This window comes from Notolepis coatsorum, assembly GCF_963971535.1.
Source record: "Notolepis coatsorum genome assembly, chromosome: 5".
NCBI lineage: Eukaryota > Metazoa > Chordata > Actinopteri > Aulopiformes > Paralepididae > Notolepis > Notolepis coatsorum.
This window is the reverse complement of record NC_140169.1, coordinates 149,640,559-149,661,969: the sequence shown is the minus strand read 5'-3', so window position 1 is coordinate 149,661,969 and position 21,411 is coordinate 149,640,559. Positions and strand designations below refer to the sequence as shown.

Genomic DNA, 21,411 nt, shown 5'->3' with positions numbered 1-21,411 from the left:
AATACTAAGCTCCCCCTTAAGCTCCAGGAGAGAGGAGAGAGGCTGAAAACCTGCAGTTCTTGCCGACTGATGGGAGCCGAATCCCGGATGGGAGCCGAATCCGATTTTTCTGATGAATACCCCCAAAACATGGAGGTCCCGAACGCATGGAAGTATTGATTGCGCCATAACGAATCATTAAAAAAAGATACCGTTAACTGGAATATGTTGTGCCTTTACACATATGTTGGATTATGTAATTGGTTTGTCATGACAAACTAATAAAAAATCGCGATTTACCCGGTGGCTACAACAACACAGTGACCAGATGAAGGTGACCGGAAGTACAGATGCAGCTCTCAGGACTCTGAGCTCTGCTCTGCTCTGCTCTGCTACTGCTACTGTGGTAATTATGCACCATTAACCTGGCAGTGCTGTTAACGAGGCGTTAACCATACTGCACCCTTGCAGTAGAGGTTCCATTTATAAGAGCCGGATGGATCTGTACTAAGTATCTGGCTGCCAGGGTTGTGTTTAGACAGCAGTATTATATCCAAAACACATTTAGTCTTGAATAGTGTATACATCTGTAGTGTTTTAAACAAAGCTTTGTAATGTTACAGAGTAGATTATGAACATTCAGCTATGAGAAAGAAGGGTCTATTTGCAGATTCCAGACTGTGATTGTTGTACTGTAGACGACAACTATTTTATTGCACTAATGCACTATTTTATGCAAATGTGTGTCTAAAACGTTGCTACACGGTATTGGTAACATCTCGAGTCTCTCTTTCTTCATCTTTCTTTTCTGTTCTCCCAGCTGTTAACAGACTGTCATGCTACCTGGCTAGCTAGCAAGCTGTACCCAGCATGCCATTCAGCGGTGTAACAGTTAATAGGGTCCCCTCTCAATACACTACACGATGTAGGTGCCGGTAAAAAAAACTAATTTTATATTTACAAAACAATATTTGCATAAACTCAATCTAACGACTATTCCAGTCAATAGTCAATGGTCTCTACGCTCTGCATCCTCTGGCCGTCTCAGACCCACTCCTATCCGAGCTCCGGGAGGGTCATCAAGGAGAACCTGCCTTTTCTCAGTCCTTGCCCCACAATGGTGGAACAAACTGCCCACCAGTTAGGACAGCCGAAACCCGTCCAATCTTTCGCCGTCGACTAAAGACGCACTTATTCAACCACTATCTGAAATAAAAATTCAAATAATAATAAAAAAAATAAAAACTCTAACCCTAACCAACCTTACTGTCATCCGAATATACTAACCTACACTGTAGCACTCAACACTTTGATGAACATTGTTACTCAGCTGATAGAGTTGTGCCCTTCCTGATGACTTGTCGTACAGAACTTAAGTCGCTTTGGATAAAAGCGTTCAGCTAAATGACTAAATGTAAATGTAAAATGTAAGCAATCCCTAACTTGATCTTTTCCATGTAGCCTAAACGTTTCCCTGTAAACGAACGGTCCAGGAACACACCGTTCCCAGACACGCCTCTCTAAATAAAGTATGAATCGCACATCGTACATCGGTCACGGGCTATGAGTGGAAATCAAAGAGGACTTCCTTCCCAAGGCCTCTGATCTCAAAGGAAGGCCTAGTGACTCCATGATACAAACACAAGATTAAGTCGGCTAATGGTCTTACATCTCGCTGGAAGCTTGTGAAGCTTAGGGTCTATATGATGTGGACGGAACCACGAGGTTAGATTAGAAGTTATTTAGGCCTATGTTTATGTTGTGTATATTGAGAGGCTGGCGTCTTGCCAGGAGAGAATGCATCCTCTGTGACTCAAAAGAATAATAGACTTTGGGAGTCGGTGTGTGTGTGTGTGTGTGTGTTTGTGTGTGTGTGTGTGTGTGTGTGTGTGTGTGTGTGTGTGTGTGTGTGTGTGTGTGTGTGTGAGAGTGTCTGTGTGTGTGTCTGTCTGTGTGATTGTGTGAGAGTGTCTGTGTGTGTGAGTGTCTGTATGTGTGTGTGTGAGAGTGTCTGTGTGTGTGTCTGTATGTGTGATTGTGTGAGAGTGTCTGTGTGTGTGTCTGTCTGTGTGTGAGAGTGTCTGTGTGTGTGAGTGTCTGTATGTGTGTGTGAGAGTGTCTGTGTGTGTGTCTGTATGTGAGTGTTATCCTTGCTTTTTTCCTTGTCTTTGTGTCTTATTGTTATGATTTTATATGCTTTAAATTGTTTGCTTATTTCCCCCTACATTTAGAAGTACATATCCTACTGTACTTTCTACTCTCCTACATTTATTATTCTTTTGATCCACTTTTTCTCCTCTTTCTTCAATTTTTCCCAATCCCAATTACCCTCTGTGCCAATTCTCCCCTCCCCTGTCTTGAACGTTGCTCGCATATGCCCCCCACTGGCCAGTTGTAGGGAGGATAGAAGCCTTGCATCACGTGCCCCCCTCCGATACACGAGGAGGCAGCCTGTCACATCTTTTCACCTGCCAGCGCGGACTCTCATTGGCGAGGTGTAACATGTGGGAGGCTCACACTACCCCCGCCATTTCCTGTCTCTGCTGTGCAGGCGTCCCCCAACCGACCTGTAGGAGTCGCTGTCCACAACGTCCAGATTACCACCCATCGACTTCCACCCGCTGACTCTGCCAATTGAGGTAGTATGACGGCCGGCCCAAGCCGGAGGCAATGCTGACCCCCGGATTCGAGACCAGTCTCTTTCATTGCTGACGAGCGCAATGTCCGCTGCGCCACCCAGCCGCTCTACTCTCCTACATTTAGAAGTACATATCCTACTGTACTTTCTACTCTCCTACATTTAGAAGTACATATCCTACTGTACTTTCTACTCTCCTACATTTAGAAGTACATATCGCTGTACGATTGAGAGCATCCTCACCACCTGCATCTCAGTCTGGTACGGCAACTGCACCGTTAAGGACCGGAAATCACTGCAGAGGGTAGTGAACATCACCAACGCATCACCAAGACCCCCCCCCCCATCTCATGTATCTATGAGAAGCGGTGCTCACGGAGAGCACGGAACATCATCTGAGAGATGCTTCTCACCCCAACCATGGACTGTTCACCCGCCTGCGGGGTACTCGCTCTGGGGCACGCTACCGCAGCCTCCCAGGCAGAACCAACAGGACCACGAATAGTTTCTTCCCCTCAGCTGTCAAGACTTTTGAATCAAAACTCTACTTATATACCTGTGTATAGCCATAGCTTATGTAGACATTATTTTAATTTTTTAAATTTTTTTTATTCTCACCATTGCACATTGTGCTAACTGTAACTGAGGGGTACAATTCCCTGACTGTATTACTAGATATGATACTTACTACCACTACCTTTGTACTTAATATTCGGCCACCCAGTACACGGCATAAATATATTATGATGAACACTGTCACGTAGATGAAACGGATCCAACACAAATGTACGAATTAGAAATAGATCTTTATTTCTACACAGCGATGGTGTGTAGAACAAGCACTTAATCAAATCAATCACATTTATGAATGGAATTAGTATGCACTTTTATGGCAAGAGTATTCGTCGGTATATCAATAGAGAATGTCCAATCTCTGAAGGCGCAGGTGGTACATATACGACCTGGAATAGTTTAAGGAATAACAGCAATGATACTTTAATGATTATATACTGGACACACTAGGGGGGGTTAATCCGGTCGCTTGTAAGCCGACAGGAGTAGGAGTGGGGGGGGGGTAGAATCCGGCTGCCTCATCCGGCCAAGGGTATCCCAGGTGAACCCACTGTAGTGCCGTTCAATGCGCCGGCGATCCTTGGACCACAGATGAAAGCAGGTGGACTCTTTGTGGGCCGGCTCTCTCCGGTCCACGGGGGAGAGACGTGAAGCGACCTCGTCTTGCAGAGCGTCTCCTCACCTTGCGTCCTCTCCAGGGGGGGGGGGGTTCCAACACACGGCAGTGTCGGGGGTCATTATCCATGGAATAATCAAAGTATACAAAGCATAATCCGTGCCTGGGAAGGCGGGCTGTCGTCGGTAGAATAATCCGGTATACAGGTCCACTCGCTCGTCGGCTCTGGGGCTCCTCGGGTGCAGCTTCACGTGGGGTCAACCACCCTGGGTAAGCAGCCAGTTCTCTGCCCGAAACGATGGGGTACTGACTACGGTAGTATTCTCACCGCACGAAGCACTATATATTAACAGACTATTATTAGCTTAATAGACTACGTCCAACTCGACGATATAGTGCCAAATATGACTATTCAAATATTAATATACACGATGTCTCAATACCGATGGTAGGCGAACTTGGCCTTACTCCCACACGTGGCGTCGCGGGGAGGCTTTACGTCTGTGACTCTATTGGAGGGTAAGAAACTGGACTGAAAAGAAAGTCCTACTTTAGTAGCGCAGTATATATACGCACTATGAACAAATAGTCCCATTAGTGGTGCGGTAGTCAGATTCCTACGCGGAACTAGGACTTGTTCGTACATGTGGAGCGGTACGTTTGAACTGGGTCTGAGGGGTATGGCAGCCTGGCACCAAGGTCTCGACCAATAGTAGAATGGAGACTATTATGGGATGTTCAGTAGGCTAGAATGGATATTCAATGCATATTGTACAAGGAATATACAAGGGATATCAGGGAATATTAGAGAATATACAAATACAATTAAATATATATATATAAATAAATATATATATTCGGTTTAATCTGGCCCTTCACAACACTAACCATTGCACTTTACTGTACAGTTTTATTTATATGTGTCTTATATTGCAACTGACTGTTGATTGTCACATCCTGGTTGGACGTACACAATCTCGTTGCACTGTCTTGTACTGTGGGAATCTAAAAAAAATATCCTACTGTACTTTCTACATTTAGAAGTACCTGTAACGTCCACACCCTTACACGGAGCCCGACCCTACTTCTCACTCCACTATATTTATCTGAACGTCGCTGTTTCTTGGTAAAAACGGGTTTGCCAGACAGGAAGAGCAGGACCACTCATCAGCCAGTTCCAGTTTGTGAGAGATGGACTTCCAGAGCTCGGCCGAGTGCCCTTGGCATCAGTTACCCGACGAGGGGTTAGGGCTTAGGGGTGACGCCTTTGGAGTGGTTCATACACACACACACACACACACACACACACACACACACACACACACACACACACACACACACACACACACACACACACACACACACACACACACACACACGCCAAAGGTAACAGGAGGGCTTGGCGCTCACATACCTTTCTCCCTGCAAATCTCTTATGAGGGAAACACATGTTGACCTCGTTCTTTTACCTGGAGTCATAGATTTATGGGAACGTTTATATGAGTCTAGAACCACCGGTGTATTTTAGCCTGAGTTGAGTGACAGACGAGCTAACGAGGCTGCTTCTTCTCAGACGAGCTAACGAGGCTGCTCCTTCACAGACAAGCTAACGAGGCTGCTCCTTCTCAGACGAGCTAACGAGGCTGCTCCTTCACAGACAAGCTAACGAGGCTGCTCTTTCTCAGACGAGCTAACGAGGCTGCTCCTTCACAGACAAGCTAACGAGGCTGCTCCTTCTCAGACGAGCTAACGAGGCTGCTCTTTCTCAGACGAGCTAACGAGGCTGCTCCTTCTCAGACGAGCTAACGAGGCTGCTCTTTCTCAGACGAGCTAACGAGGCTGCTCTTTCTCAGACGAGCTAACGAGGCGGCACGGTGGTGTAGTGGTTAACACTGTCGCCTCACAGCAAGAAGGTCCAGGGTTCGATTCCCGCTTGGGGACCAGGTTTCCATGATGCCAGTTACCCAGGTGGGGTATCTCCCAGGCCTTTCTGTGTGGAGTTTGCATGTTCTCCCCGTGCTCGCAAGGGTTACCCCCCCCGATAAGATAAACCCAATGGAAAAACATGCACAACAACAATAGATCGCTAACGCTGTGGCGTCCTTGACGAAGACGGACAGGAGCACTTGGATTGGTCCCCTGGCGCGGCTCACGTTTACGCCTGTCTGCTCCCGGCTGCCCTTGGGGGGGAAGGACGACGGGATGGGTTAATCGCAGATACGAATCGCATTCATGCATCGCATGCGTGCCGAATGATGACCTCTCTCTCTCTCTCTCTCTCTCTGAGGCTGCTCTTTCTCAGACGAGCTAACGAGGCTGCTCTTTCTCAGACGAGCTAACGAGGCTGCTCCTTCTCAGACAAGCTAACGAGGCTGCTCCTTCACAGACAAGCTAATGAGGCTGCTCCTTCTCAGGGGAGCTAACGATGCTGCTCCTTCTCAGACGAGCTAACGAGGCTGCTCCTTCTCAGGGGAGCTAACGATGCTGCTCCTTCTCAGACGAGCTAACGAGGCTGCTCCTTCTCAGACGAGCTAACGAGGCTGCTCCTTCTCAGACGAGCTAACGAGGCTGCTCCTTCTCAGACGAGCTAACGAGGCTGCTCCTTCTCAGACGAGCTAACGAGGCTGCTTTTTCTCAGACGAGCTAACGAGGCTGCTCCTTCTCAGACGAGCTAACGAGGCTGCTCCTTCACAGACAAGCTAACGAGGCTGCTCCTTCTCAGACGAGCTAACGAGGCTTCTCCTTCACAGACGAGCTAACGAGGCTGCTCCTTCTCAGACGAGCTAACGAGGCTGCTCTTTCTCAGATGAGCTAACGAGGCTGCTCTTTCTCAGACGAGCTAACGAGGCTGCTCTTTCTCAGACGAGCTAACGAGGCTGCTCTTTCTCAGATGAGCTAACGAGGCTGCTCCTTCTCAGACAAGCTAACGAGGCTGCTCCTTCTCAGACGAGCTAACGAGGCTGCTCCTTCACAGACGAGCTAACGAGGCTGCTCCTTCACAGACGAGCTAACGAGGCTGCTCCTTCTCAGACGAGCTAACGATGCTGCTCCTTCTCAGACGAGCTAACGAGGCTGCTCCTTCTCAGACGAGCTAACGAGGCTGCTCCTTCTCAGACAAGCTAACGAGGCTGCTCCTTCACAGACGAGCCAACGCGGCTTCTCAGACGAGCTAACGAGGCTGCTCCTTCTCAGACGAGCTAACGAGGCTTCTCCTTCTCAGACGAGCTAACGAGGCTTCTCAGAGGAGCTAACGCAGCTTCTCAGGGGAGCTAACACGGCTTCTCAGGGGAGCTAACGAGGCTTCTCAGGGGAGCTAACGCGGCTTCTCAGGGGAGCTAACGAGGCTTCTCAGACGAGCTAACAAGGCTTCTCAGACGAGCTAACGAGGCTTCTCAGACGAGCTAACAAGGCTTCTCAGACGAGCTAACGAGGGTTCTCAGACGAGCTAACAAGGCTTCTCAGGGGAGCTAACACGGCTTCTCAGGGGAGCTAACAAGACTTCTCAAGGGAGCTAACGAGGCTTCTCAGGGGAGCTAACGCGGCTTCTCAGGGGAGCTAACAAGGCTTCTCAGGGTAGCTAATGAGGCTTCTCAGACGAGCTAACGAGGCTTCTCAGGGGAGCTAACGAGGCTTCTCAGGGGAGCTAACGCGGCTGCTCCTTCTCAGACGAGCTAACGCGGCTTCTCAGACGAGCTAACGAGGCTGCTCCTTCTCAGACGAGCTAACGCGGCTTCTCAGACGAGCTAACGCGGCTTCTCAGACGAGCTAACGCGGCTTCTCAGACGAGCTAACGCGGCTTCTCAGGGGAGCTAACGAGGCTTCTCAGGGGAGCTAACGAGGCTTCTCAGGGGAGCTAACGCTGCTTCTCAGACGAGCTAACGACGCAGCTCCTTCTCAGGGGAGCATGGAGAACTGAAACTGGCAGCAGAATTGCTAGTGGGAAGGTTGAGCGAATCACAGCAGTAAATATACATTATACAAAATATTATATGGAGTATTATGTTTGTGTTGATTGACTACATAGTAGAGATGGGCATCGATTTTCAAATATTCAAATAGTCTTGTTTTTATACTGGCACCTACACTGTGTTGAGACGGGACCATATTAACTGTTACACCGCTGAACGGCATGCTGGGTACAGCTCGCTAGCTAGCCAGGTAGCATTACAGGAAGCTCAGACATTTCAAGCATCAACGATGTAACTTTCTGAATGAATGCTTTTGTTCCTGGAAACAACGTTAGCCTGCTGCGACTCGCAAATATCTAGCTGTTAGCAATGACAGCAGCCAGATAGCTCACTTGTTTGATTATGTCACGTTCACTATTAATAACAAAATCATATTATTAACATGGGGGGAAGGGGGGGTTCGATTAGTATTAGTATCATTCTATAGTATATAATATCTATAGAGTAGACACTGATAAACAACAAGGCTACCATTGGTGTAGAAAGGATGAACACTGATAAACAACAAGCCCTAGAGAACATACAGGTAGACTTATTATACAAAAAACTAACCTTCTTACTGTCTTTTTACTATTATGTACCTTACTACTATGTTACTATCCTTATACTACTAGTCTACTACCTATCATGCTAATAAGTCTTACTACTATGTACTATGCTACTATATGTATACTACTACCTATAATGCTAAATTATGTCTATATTAGGGCTGGGCGATAAAACGATAACGATAACTATCGCGATAAATTATTTCCTCGAAATAAACATGAAACGTGGTCGCAAAGTTTCGATATATCGATTTTCCAAGCTTGGATATGAGCACACGAACTAACAACCAATCAGTGAAGGAGATGGCCGAGAGCGAAGGAGACCCGCGCTGCACCTCTGGGTAGTAAACAAGGCTGGCTAGGATCATTAGCTTGCACGGCGCTATTTTATAGTTTACGTGCCGTGTGTGTGTGTGGCGTGAATTCTGACGCCACGGTTATAGTAGTGTGGGGTATACGGTGGACGTCGTTGCAATGTATTGGGGCGGAACAGAGTATTTTAGGGATATTTAGTACATTGGAAACATGGCTGGCTAGGATAATTAGCTTGCACGGCGCTATTTTATAGTTTGGCTGACTAGGATAATTAGCTTGCACGGCGCTATTTTATAGTTTACGTGCCGAGTGTGTGTGTGGCGTGAATTCTGACGCCACGGTTATAGTAGTGTGGGGTATACGGTGGACGTCGTTGCAATGTATTGGGGCGGAACGGAGTATTTTAGGGATATTTAGTACATTGTCATGGGATACACTGCTTGCTCTGGCTAACTGCTAACGTGCGCGGACTGATGACGACATCAACTCGAGACATTCGCAGCAGCAAAACAAGTCTATTAATAGCCCGTCCATCGGCGCCGGGCATAAGAAGTTAATTAAACTTGACAGACATTATATCGACGATAATTATCGATGTCGAGTTATATGAAAATAATTTTATCATTTTATCGCGATAACGTTTTTGGCCATATCGCCCAGCCCTAGTCTATATTACTATGCACTCAGAATGTAGCACCCGGGTCGGCCGCGTAGGTGCGCGAGGCACTATGGTATGCGCCACGAGGGCGACGCCACCAGTAGATAGATAGGGATACGTCACCTTGTTTGTAGAGCTATAACTATATTCTATATTATATGGATACAATACTATGGCCCATTTGACATCACCTATCTATCGTTCAATATGTGAAAAAGAATAAATGTTTCCATCCATACGTTCCTGTGTTATACCGTGGTGAATATAAGTATGGTTTTAGAGCGGTCTAGGGTAATTCATGAAATGCTGAGTTATAGCCGTATACGTCAATTCCACTATAGACGTTGCCATTTCTTGCCTGTACATGTTATTATCCCGAAATCAAATCTATATCATAGGTATTATGTTCCATCATGAATGCATGAAAGGGGGGGGTCGTTTCTGATTATTTGATTGTCAGTAACGGCATTCGCATTGAACACTAAAAACGCTTATCAGCCCGATCGGTATGAACGCATTGCACGATCAAGCTAAAATTGACGTCAGATCATTCTTACCTGTGATCGGGAGTATTCCAAAAATAATATTCCAATTGTTTGATCGCCATCTGGTACATCCAATGCCCATTTGGCCCACGGCATAATCCACCACAACATATGGATCGGGGTTATTTGACGCGCTTCGATGGAACCGGCAGAACGACTGCCCTCGCCCGACTAGGAAACATGAAACCGGAGACGTTTGGCCGTCCCACAGGGGAAGATACAAGGTTGCAAAGGGTGCTCGATACCGCCGTCTAGCGGGATGCGGCCGGTATTGCACCTTGGGGACCTCAGACTCATTCCATATGGCAACAACAGGCTCCCTGGGTGGATAATGAATACAAATATCGAAAAAAAGGAATAACGACCCAGAAATGAATTTTCTCGTTTTTGGCACTGAACGACTTAGGCCCAAACACGACTTTAATCTGGCAAAGTGTTAAAACGAGGTTACGGTGGGTGTGCAGCCGTTACTTCGTCTACCAGCGAACCGGACAGGCTAATCAGACGCCCTCGCTTAACCCCTCCGTGTATCAATCACCCCCCCCCCCCCCCCCCCTCTCTCTCTCCCACTCCGGCAGTGACCTCATATCTACCTGTGACCTCATATCTACCTCATCCTCGTCACGGCGCTCGTTCATCAGACCACCTCCATCCTGTCTCCTGGTTTGGACCGCTCTGCTTTTCTGTTCTCCCTTCTTCCCAAAACAGCTTGCGCTTGTTAATTAAAAACACTTCTTCTTGGCAGAAATTGGGCTCTCACAGTAAGTGTGCTTCCTCCTAATGCTGTGACTCCAGAACCCCCCCCATATTGCTTTAGTTGTGTTTTTGAGGGTCTGGTGTCATAAAGCAGGCCTCTCTCTCTCTCTCTGCCTCTTTCTCTCTCTCTCTCTCCCTCTGTCTCTCTCTCTCTTTATCTCTCTCTGCCTCTCTCTCTCCCTCTCTTTCTCTCTCTCTCTCTCTCCCTCTGTCTCTCTTTATCTCTCTCTCTACCTCTCTCTCTCCATCTGTCTCTCTCTCCATCTGTCTCTCTCTCCATCTCTCTCTCTCTCTCTGTCTCCCTCTCTGTCTCTATCTCTCTCTGTCTCCCTCTCTCTCTCTCTTTATCTCTCTCTCTGTCTCTCTCCCTCTCTTTCTCCCTCTCTCTCTCTGTCTCCCTCTCTCTCTCTTTATCTCTCTCTGTCTCTCTCTCTCTGTATCTCTCTTTCCCTCTCTCTCTCCCTCTGTCTCTGTATCTTTCTCCCTCTCTCTGTCTCCCTCTCCCTGTCTCCCTCTCTCCCCCTCTCTCTCTCGCTCTCCCTCTCTCCCTCTCTCTCTCTGTCTCTCTCTCCTCTCTCTCTCTCTCTCTGTTGGATGATGGACTCCCGGGTATTCTGGCTGTTTCTTAAGAGGTTGCAGCATCCGGCACAGTTGACCAGCGAACATCAGAACAGTATCTACTGTACTCTACTGTACTCTCACTGATGATATCTACTGTATCTACTGCACCTTGCGCTGCCAGGAGGGCCTGGCGCTCACATCCCTGATGGACATGTGTGATGTGTCTAAGAGAGGCTGTCACTCAGCATGCGGGCTGTGAGAACAGGGGAGCTATAGAGACGAGTCCACAGAGGCTACAGAGAAAACGCGTTTGAAAATGTCTATGAAATATCAGAAGATGTGAACTTGAAGAGAGTACAGTGTGGAGGCGTTACTACAGGACACGAGGAGTGCAACGCTTCACGGAGGTGGCCAGGTAGCCGTCCTGTACCCGAACAGACACGCGTTGTGTAGCCTATACTGTACAGTACACTGCCCTCAAGGAGTCCAGCATCTCCACTAATGCAGCTTCCAGAGATTGATTGACTGATTGAAAACTTTATTAACAGATTGCAGAATGGGTACAATAATACAGTACGGCTCAATACACACAATTGTTAAGGGGATGCAGACCAGAGAAAGACTTTTGTCTCGTTTACATCAGGGTCCCCCATTTTCAATTCATCATAACATATATGACACACACGACATACAGATAGACAGTACTGCTACACCTATACATTTATGACATACCAGATTTACAAATACAGTACTGTTTGTGACACATGGAGCAGGCCTAGGCCCCCATCCTGACAGCAGCACAGGGCCTATATGCCAGGCAGGGATTAGAACCCTACACAACATCCACAATGAAACACAATCTGGACATGAATCATTTTTATTTGTGTACCAACCTTTTCACTCTTATGATCTGATCTCGCATCGGCTTGATGTCCTGAAAGCTCTGCTGGTTCACCAGGCTGTAGACCAGGATGAAGCCCTGGCCGTTCTTGATGTAGAGGTCCCGCATGGAGGCGAACTGCTCGGTGCCGGCCGTGTCCAGGATCTCCAGCACCGACGGGGAGGAGTCCACCTCGATCTCCTTGCGGTAGAAGTCCTCGATGGTCGGGTCGTACTTCTCGATGAAGGTCCCGGTGACGAACTGGACCGTGAGGGCGGACTTCCCGACCCCGCCGCTGCCCAGAACCACCACTTTATACTCGCGCATGATAGCTGCTCCCTCCTCTCCTCCCGGTTGTTATTATTATTAGCGGAAAGTTGAAATCATCGTCAAGAGATTATTGGCGAAAGGTATCGATCTCAACATTATTGAACCGAGCTAAAATACCCCCCCCCCCCCACCACCGTTATGAATTATTATTACATCCACAACCATCTGAACGGGCTGTCAGTAATAAACACAGTACTGTCTCCTCTCAGCTCCGGAGCACAAAGACGCGACGGACGGAGTTCATTATAATAGAAGGTCCAGACATTGATGACGAGACGAGCATCAAGGGGAGGACTGGTGCGATTTACAAAAATCAGAGGAGGAATAGAAAAAAGAATAAATCGTGCTGGTTGTTCTTCATCTGCCCACCATCCTCTCCCTCTCTCTCTGCATGATCAGAAAAAAAAAACTTGCTCCATCGAAGACACTGGCCGACGACCCCCAGCTGGAAGAAGAACGGATTTGAGGCGAGCTAAGAAAATGTTGAGAAATAATAAATACTATATAGTCTTATTAATAAAACAAACTTTCGTCCCTTTGTTTCGTTATCATCATCATCATCATCATCACCACCATCTCTCCCTGACATGTCTTCTCTTCGTTGCTTTATTATTCGCTCATCATCACCACCGTGGCACCGTCCCGGCCGCCGTACTCCTCTCGGGTGGAGAGAGAGAGACCCCCGTTACCGGCCACTAGGCCCCACTCGGCTTCCGTAGACACCCGGGTCCTGCCTCCCCTCCCCGCGCAGGAAGACAGATGTGCGAACAACAGCCCAATGGTGACGTCCGCTCGCTCTGTCCCGCCCTCATCACCGGGGGAGCCAGTGAGATCCGTTCATCATGTGTTAACCCTTTCACTGCCACACGACAGAAGGTTAACCCTTTACTATCACACAACACAACCGACGGCTGACCGATAGTAAAGGGTTAACCTTCTGTCGTGTGGGGCAGTGAAAGGGTTAACCGTGTTGGTAGTGCGGCGGCGGTGAAAGGGTTAAAATCCCCATCATCATCCGGTTATACCCCGGTGATAATGACGTCCCAGGAGGGCTCGTCCAATCAGAGCGGCGGCTCGGGGGACGTGTATCCAAGAGGAGCAGAGTGCAGCGGATGCTGTTGTCACGGTAACGCCGCCGCTGCTGCAGCTAGTGTCGCTGCTGTCTGATGATGCTGTTGCCACGGTAACGTCGCTGCTGCAGCTAGTGTCGCTGCTGTCTGATGATGCTGTTGCCATGGTAACGCCGCCGCTGCTGCAGCTATAGTGTCGCTGCTGTCTGATGATATGATGTTAGCTGCTGGGGCTGTTGTTCGAAAGCTGCTCAGCGCCGGTAAACTTGGGACAGACCAGACGACAGCATTGATATGTAACACAAACCGATTATGTAACCGTTACATGATGTGGGTATATGCTCTATATTGTTATTTTGTAATAACGGTTAACTAGCTCTATATTTACATGTGGGTATGTGCTCTATATTGTTATTTTGTAATAACTGTTAACTAGCTCTATATTTACATGTGGGTATATGCTCTATATTGTTATTTTGTAATAACCGTTATGCATACAGGAGCTATATCCCACAAAGCCACTGAGATAACGACAGTTCTATTAAAGCAATAACGGTGCCAAGTTACTGGTGTAAAACTAATTCTGCAGTAAATCATGAAGCTACTCTGAGTTAAAAGAGTTTCAGACGTTTTTAGTTGTTGTAAAAAAAACATTTTATAAACCGCGGCCCCTCAATTTGAAAGGAAATAACAAATGTAATAATTGGAATTGGTGAAGAAGACCTATAATGCTGCCTCTTTTGTCTATCAGATCTAGAGTGTTGAAGGGCAGGGCGTCCGTATCTTACCTGTTAACACTTCATCCTTATGGTACAGAATCCAGCCAGCAGCTTAACGTCTCTCTCTCTCTCATGCAACAACCACACAGGATGTCTTCACATGCGACCGTCTAGTGAAATATGTCAGACTTACACTAGTGAACGTCTACAAACAGACAAAACCCTCTGATGGCACAGAAGTAACACCTCTAAGCAAAAATGTGTCCTCTGTTCCAAATGCTCCTATTATAATCTGCCATTTCTACAGAATATATATATATTTTATATAGAATAGAAATACTTTATTGATCCAGAGGGAAAATATATGTGTATGAGACTAACAAATATATTTGACTGTAAGTCAGATATTGTCCTTCCATGGTAGAATATGAAATTGTAAAATGTAAAAGTATAAACATCTTGAAATTAATCACACATGAAAAACGCAGATGCAAACACACAGTTCATATAGTGCACAATCAAACAAACTCACTTGTTTCTTTTTTTACTTAACTTTTTTTTTTTATTATTTTTGTTTTTTCTTTATTTTTTTATTTTTGTTTACCATTAGATTTTACAGCTTTTTTATTTTTATTTACTGGAACAAAATTATTCACATGAAAGAACACAAAATTATGCACAAATAAAATATTTAAAATAGTCACATAAACAGATTTAAAATGGATAAAGGTTTGTCCTTTCAGGCCGAGTCTCTGGCTCCTGCAGGGGTTAATTCAACAAGCACGCTCATCAAACAGCCACATGACCACATGATCATCAAAGTGTTGTTTCTAACGAGAGGTCGTCATCAGTCGGTGCAGCACCTCCACCACCACGAGAACCCATATCCCAAGTTGTGATTTGACAAATAATTCCAAACATACTGTAAAAACATTATTTTTTTTACAGTTAGTATGTTTGGCTAAATGGAGAATATCCACTTCTTGATATAAACCCTCTGCATAAACTTGAGCACACAACCATCTGGAATGACGGGCCAGTCCTCTCGTCAAGCGTTTCTCAGGAAAGTGTTTGTGTTACAATCTACCATTTTGGCCTCAAAAATGAAAAACGAACAAATAACAATAATTAAAAGTAGAAAAAAAAATAAAAAAAACTTGCAGCGAGTATCTCGTCTCACAGAATCACTCACTGAAATCTAATTGAAATAGACTTACCACACTATATATAAACTTTCACGAGAAAGAACACATACAAACTTAAGAAAACAAGTACATCAAAAGGTAAGGCAAAGTTCAAAAAAAAAAAAAAAGGAAAAAAAAACTTGTCTGTTCAGTTTACCAACCGTTCAGAAAGTGCTTTTGGATAATGTTGCTGTTGGGGGTCAGTGAGAGCGAACATTCGGACTGTCGTCCATAACCTCATCTGACTGGGCGATCTGAACTCTCTTACTGTCCATAACCTCATCTGACTGGGCGATCTGAACTCTCGGATGAGTGGCACGTGCTATAGATGCATACTACTGTAGTATGACATTCACGCATTTACAAAAAATTTAAATAAAAGAAATTAAACATCCAGTTTAAAATACCAGTAGTATCGCTGTCAAATGATGCCTTTTTGTTTTCAGGTTAAATAAATTAGGTCAAAATTGTCAAACATAAGAGTTTAACTACAATTTGAAAAAAAATAAGAATTATACTCTGGGAACAAAGTGCAATTTTAAACAGCTATTGAACCATCAAATACAACTTCTTGACTTTTGTCTCTAAACAGCTATTGAACCATCAAATACAACTTCTTGACTTTGCGGGGGGGGGGGGGGGGGGGACTGTTTGTCTCTAAAACACCAGGGCGGGGCAGGGGGGGGGGGGGGGGACTGTTTGTTGATCCATTTGACTTTTGGTGGGATATTTCTCCTTTTCCCGTGAGATGTGTAACATGCCATTAAAACACAAAAAAAATAGTATATGGTTACGAGAGCAAGGTACTGGTAAGCGATGCCTTGGTGAACCGGCACCATGTGCCCGGTAGTACACTCTTAACGCGCTGGGGCCTGGTAGTACATTCTAACAGGGCCCGGTAGTACTCTCTAACACGCTGGGGCCCGGTAGTACTCTAACGCGCTGGGGCCCGGTAGTACACTCTAACGCGCTGGGGCCCGGTAGTACACTAATGGGGGGTGCAGAAAATAACTAGACAATTACGTCAACTACAAAAATACAGTTTTCATCATCGCAACTTCAGGTTGCCACAGCAACTAATCAATGTAATTATTATAATATACCACACTATAATGAAAATTATTTTTCTTATTACTTTTCTTTTTTGTAAAATGTGACCTATACAATACACTTTTTGTACACGATAAAAGCAATTCTATGGCCTTGCTGGGACTAAGGTGTGTTCGTCCTACAAGTGACGAGGATTAGATGCGTCGAGCTCGACAGCTCTATGGGAGTCGATGCATCAGACAAAGACACGTTTGTTTTGGGCGACGTGGATGTGACCTGCTCCCAGAAACAGGAGGCAGATTGAACCAGAGGGTAAAAATGTTTTATTCAATGGCGTCATGGCAACGAAATGTTCTTTAAATGGGATTAAAGCATCAATGCCGAGGTAACTTCTTGGGCCACTTGTACGTCAGAGTTGCCCAAAAAAGGTTCTCAGTGTATCACTGCCTCAAAGACAATACAACAGCAACGCGAGGCAGTGGATATGAGTAATCAACAATGAGGAGTATTGTTCTCGATTTCTTTTTGTTCCTTAAAAGATCCTGTAAGTGGTATTTATTTTGTTAAAATAAGTGGTCTACATGTTCAAATAATAGCTCTACATTCCGACAGTCATCACTGATAGAGTGTTTGGAGAGAACCCCACACAGACAGAAATAAGAACTAGTTTTAAGCAAATAATATATGTATTCTTTTATTAGATACAAAATAATATGTGCTTTAAACAGGTAAAATAATCTGCCAGTGCAGTAAGCAAATTTCTTTAACTTGGATAAGTAAAAATAAATATCCACGGTTCTCTCTCCTGATTGGATAAAGTTGGAAAGAGATACCAGTGACGTCTGTTTACTGCAGAGTGGAGGGACTGGGAGACCCATGTTACTGACCAGACACTCTATATCAGTGATGGCTGTTTACTGCAGAGCGGAGGGACTGAGAGACCCATGTTACTGACCAGACACTCTATATCAGTGATGGCTGTTTACTGCAGAGCGGAGGGACTGAGAGACCCATGTTACTGACCAGACACTCTATATCAGTGATGGCTGTTTACTGCAGAGTGGAGGGACTGAGAGACCTATGTTACTGACCAGACACTCTATATCAGTGATGGCTGTTTACTGCAGAGCGGAGGGACTGAGAGACCCATGTTACTGACCAGACACTCTATATCAGTGATGGCTGTTTACTGCAGAGTGGAGGGACTGAGAGACCTATGTTACTGACCAGACACTCTATATCAGTGATGGCTGTTTACTGCAGAGCAGGAGGGACTGGGAGACCCATGTTACTGACCAGACACTCTATATCAGTGATGGCTGTTTACTGCAGAGTGGAGGGACTGGGAGACCTATGTTACTGACCAGACACTCTATATCAGTGATGACTGTTTACTGCAGAGTGGAGGGACTGGGAGACCCATGTTACTGACCAGACACTCTATATCAGTGATGGCTGTTTACTGCAGAGTGGAGGGACTGAGAGACCCATGTTACTGACCAGACACTCTATATCAGTGATGGCTGTTTACTGCAGAGTGGAGGGACTGAGAGACCTATGTTACTGACCAGACACACTATATCAGTGATGACTGTTTACTGCAGAGTGGAGGGACTGGGAGACCCATGTTACTGACCAGACACTCTATATCAGTGATGGCTGTTTACTGCAGAGTGAAGGGACTGGGAGACCCATGTTACTGACCAGACACTATATCAGTTATGGCTGTTTACTGCAGAGTGGAGGGACTGGGAGACCCATGTTACTGACCAGACACTCTATATCAGTGATGACTGTCAGACAATAGCTATTTAACAAAGAAAATACCGCTTACAGCTCCTTTAATGCTCATTATCCAAAATGTTGTCCCGTTAAATAATCCCCAGCTCTCCTGACGACAACACTGCCCAATCACCTCTATTTTCACCTCTATTGTGTTTAAAAGCCACCCGTACGTCATCACCTCCCCACGATCCCTGAAACTCTTCCTATTGGCTAACGAGACACAGACGGCTGTTCCTATTGGCTAACGAGACACAGACGGCTGTTCCTATTGGCTAACGAGACACAGACGGCTGTTCCTATTGGCTAACGAGACAGGACCCTACGAGGAAACCTCAGAGGAGCAAAAGGCCAGCTTAATAAATTACATTCATTTCAGAATACATTATAAAAGTGGGTCTAAAACGAGCGGAAAAAACTAATAAACCTACGTTTAAGTGTATTTATTAATAATCCATCCGACGATGTGTGTAAAAAGGTTCACGAGGAAAACGCATAAATCACAAACACGCGGAAGAAGGGCTGATAAGAACACCAAGTCTTGTCCGAGTTAGTCAAACACGCACGCTAACAAACACTTTGTGGTTGTTTTTCTTTTTCTAAAACACAAACTTAATTTCGGTCGTACTTGAAAAGGACATTAGAAACAAAAAAAAGAAGGAAAAAGAAACATTAGCATTTTGCACATTATGCAAAATAAAAAACAATATCAAGAACTCAAAGTATATTATAAAAGGTGATCGATACAGGTGTACATGTCTAAGCAGGGAGGGGGGTTATAATTTCACTGGGGCACCATCTCCGTCTGTGGGTCAGTCAGGGCAGTTCTGCACTAACCCAGCAGGGGGCAGAATACTAACAACAGGCGAGCTGGCTGGACACATGTCCACCAACACACACCTCCGTACAGTATGTCATGTTTTCAACAAGAGATTGACATCAATGGTAGGACTTTGAATTGCATAATGTGACAAACATCATACCCGACGTCACAGAAATGTGTCGTCCGTCGCTCTATTTGACGGGTTTCAGATAAAGCGGGGTTACCGAGCTCTACGCCGTGGTGAGACTCTTCCATCGGACCGCTTCCTTTATCGTATGCCGAGCTCACACGTCTTCCAAGAAAAGTAAAACAATATCAATTCTTGAATCAAAACAATTGTGTAACGGTGAATCCTCCACGAATAGAGTAATAATGTCACTCTTGATCCTCCCTTCAAACTTCATTTGTCCAAGGGAAGAGAGTTGCGATTGGAGGATCAAGAAAAGAGGGGCGGGCTTAAGATAGGTCAAATTGGCGTCACAAAAACATTTTAATTTCCTCCCAGCAAGCAGATGAACGGGTAGGGTGGATTACATTAGTGCCAGATAAGAGAGATTGACGCATCTCAAACGCCCGCCCTCTTCTCTCCATCCTCCAATCACGACCGTCGCTGCCCTCGGACACCTAAGGTGGAGAGAAAAGGCCCAGGGTTGGAGATAGGTCAACTGTTCTGTCACACAGAGCCTTTAAAAGATGCTTGCGACTGCAGACATACGTTTCTTTAGGCACTTCTAAACATTCAAATAAAACAGGATGGAACATTTGATTTTGTTTTAAGATCATACCTTCATAAGCTCGGCTACCACCTTGTAACCAGGATCGCCTGGTCTGCTCCCCTCATCTATTGACCTACGACCCCCGACAGTGGCACGAGCCACTGGTTCCTAAAGAGGGTTCTCCTGGGGACGAGCCACTGGTTCCTAAAGAGGGTTCTCCTGGGGACGACCCACTGGTTCCTAAAGAGGGTTCTCCTGGGGACGACCCAGGGGTTGATTGAGGGGAGAGTTCTCTAGAACATGTAACTATGTCCATCGTGATTATTAGGTTTCACTCTTCGCAGGGTCGTCTCTCCTCCAACATTGATTCCACACTAAATCACAACCGGTGTCAACAACACAGCTAATCTCAGATCAGGGTCCCTGGGACAACAACACCTCATCAAACGGGGCTCCATGGCTCTCTGTGCATCTCTGTGGGGGATCCTGGGGAAAGGTCTGTGCAGAGGCACCCCCCCCCCCCCCCCCCCACACCTAGTCCAGCGGTCCGGAAGCAACAGAACCTTCTAGGGCCAGTGTTGTGTGGATCTCTTAAGGTTCAAACTGTGACCCCGCCACGACCCGGGCCAAAGACACGTCGTGCTGCAACGCTTTCTGAAAAACATATATATATATATATATATACCTGCCTGCCAGAAACATCTTTTCGTCTCACTGCCTTAAAGGCGGTAAAGATACATCAGCGGCAGCGCTGCCGGTATACAGCTGACCGGCGACAGCTCACCTGAAGGCACCCAGGAGGTGGAGCACCGTGAGCGACAGGTGGAAGCCTCTCCTCCTCGGGGAGCCCGGTCTAGAGACCATGTGAATTCCATCCGGGGTTTAAAAACATCAGCGCCGTTTGTTTGTCTGTTTGTTTGTTTGTTTGCTTAGAAACAAAATCAATCTGGCACTAGATAAAACAATCATTACTGTGAGATATACATTTCCTGTGAGTTCACACAAAACAGTAAAAAGGAGAGTAGGGGGGGGGTCATTGTTAAATATTGATGATTAAAACCATCACAATCTACCAATTGTGTGTTATACCTATACTGTACATATGGAAATCTTGTGACGTTTACATAATATATAAAAAAGAAAGAAAAAGATGGGGGTATATAATGTGTACTGCGATGGAGGTCAGGGGTGACGCCCTCCCCTCTGGTCAGCATGCGGGTGGGCTGGGTGCGGAGTAGGTGTGGTATGTACAGGGGGGCTGATGGAGGTCGGGGGTCACGCCCTCCCCTCTGGTCAGCATGCGGGTGGGCTGTAGGTGTGGTATGTAGGGGGCTGCCTGCCCCTGAGGACGACCACTTGGCACTCCGCTCCTTTCCTGTTGGTTACTTGAGGATAATCTGTTTCGGGGGCAGAAGAGGGAACACTCAGCCGGGGGGGGGCGTTCAGACGGGACCCGTGGAATCCCCTCGGTCCAACCAGGCACTTTTATTTTGTATCTACTTTCTCCCCTCCCCTGTCTCAAACGTTGTTAGACCATGCCTCCCACTGGTCGGCTGCAATGTGGACCAAGCCTTGTATCACGTGTCCCCTCCGGTACACGAGGAGGCAGCCGTCGCATCTTTTCATCTGCACAGCGCGATCTCTCAGTGGCGACGAGGAACGCGTGGGAGGCTCACGCTGCCCCCGATACTTCCTGATTC

The 21,411-nt window shown here is 46.3% G+C and overlaps 2 protein-coding genes across 6 annotated transcripts in view; both read right to left on the bottom strand.

Moving 5' to 3' along the window:
* Positions 1 to 12,445, bottom strand: part of rap2aa (RAP2A, member of RAS oncogene family a) — a 41,378-nt gene extending 28,933 nt beyond the window's left edge. The window contains exon 1 of the mRNA XM_084314594.1: positions 12,051 to 12,445. Coding sequence (XP_084170720.1) covers positions 12,051 to 12,364 — 314 coding nt within the window. The 5' untranslated portion in view covers positions 12,365 to 12,445. The remainder of the gene's footprint in view (positions 1 to 12,050) is intronic.
* A 3,537-nt stretch (positions 12,446 to 15,982) lies between these two features.
* mbnl2 (muscleblind-like splicing regulator 2) overlaps positions 15,983 to 21,411 on the bottom strand; it is a 180,286-nt gene continuing 174,857 nt past the window's right edge. For all 5 annotated transcript variants that reach the window (XM_084315169.1, XM_084315172.1, XM_084315171.1 and 2 more), the window contains one exon: positions 15,983 to 21,108. In XM_084315169.1, coding sequence (XP_084171295.1) covers positions 21,094 to 21,108 — 15 coding nt within the window. In that variant the 3' untranslated portion in view covers positions 15,983 to 21,093. The remainder of the gene's footprint in view (positions 21,109 to 21,411) is intronic.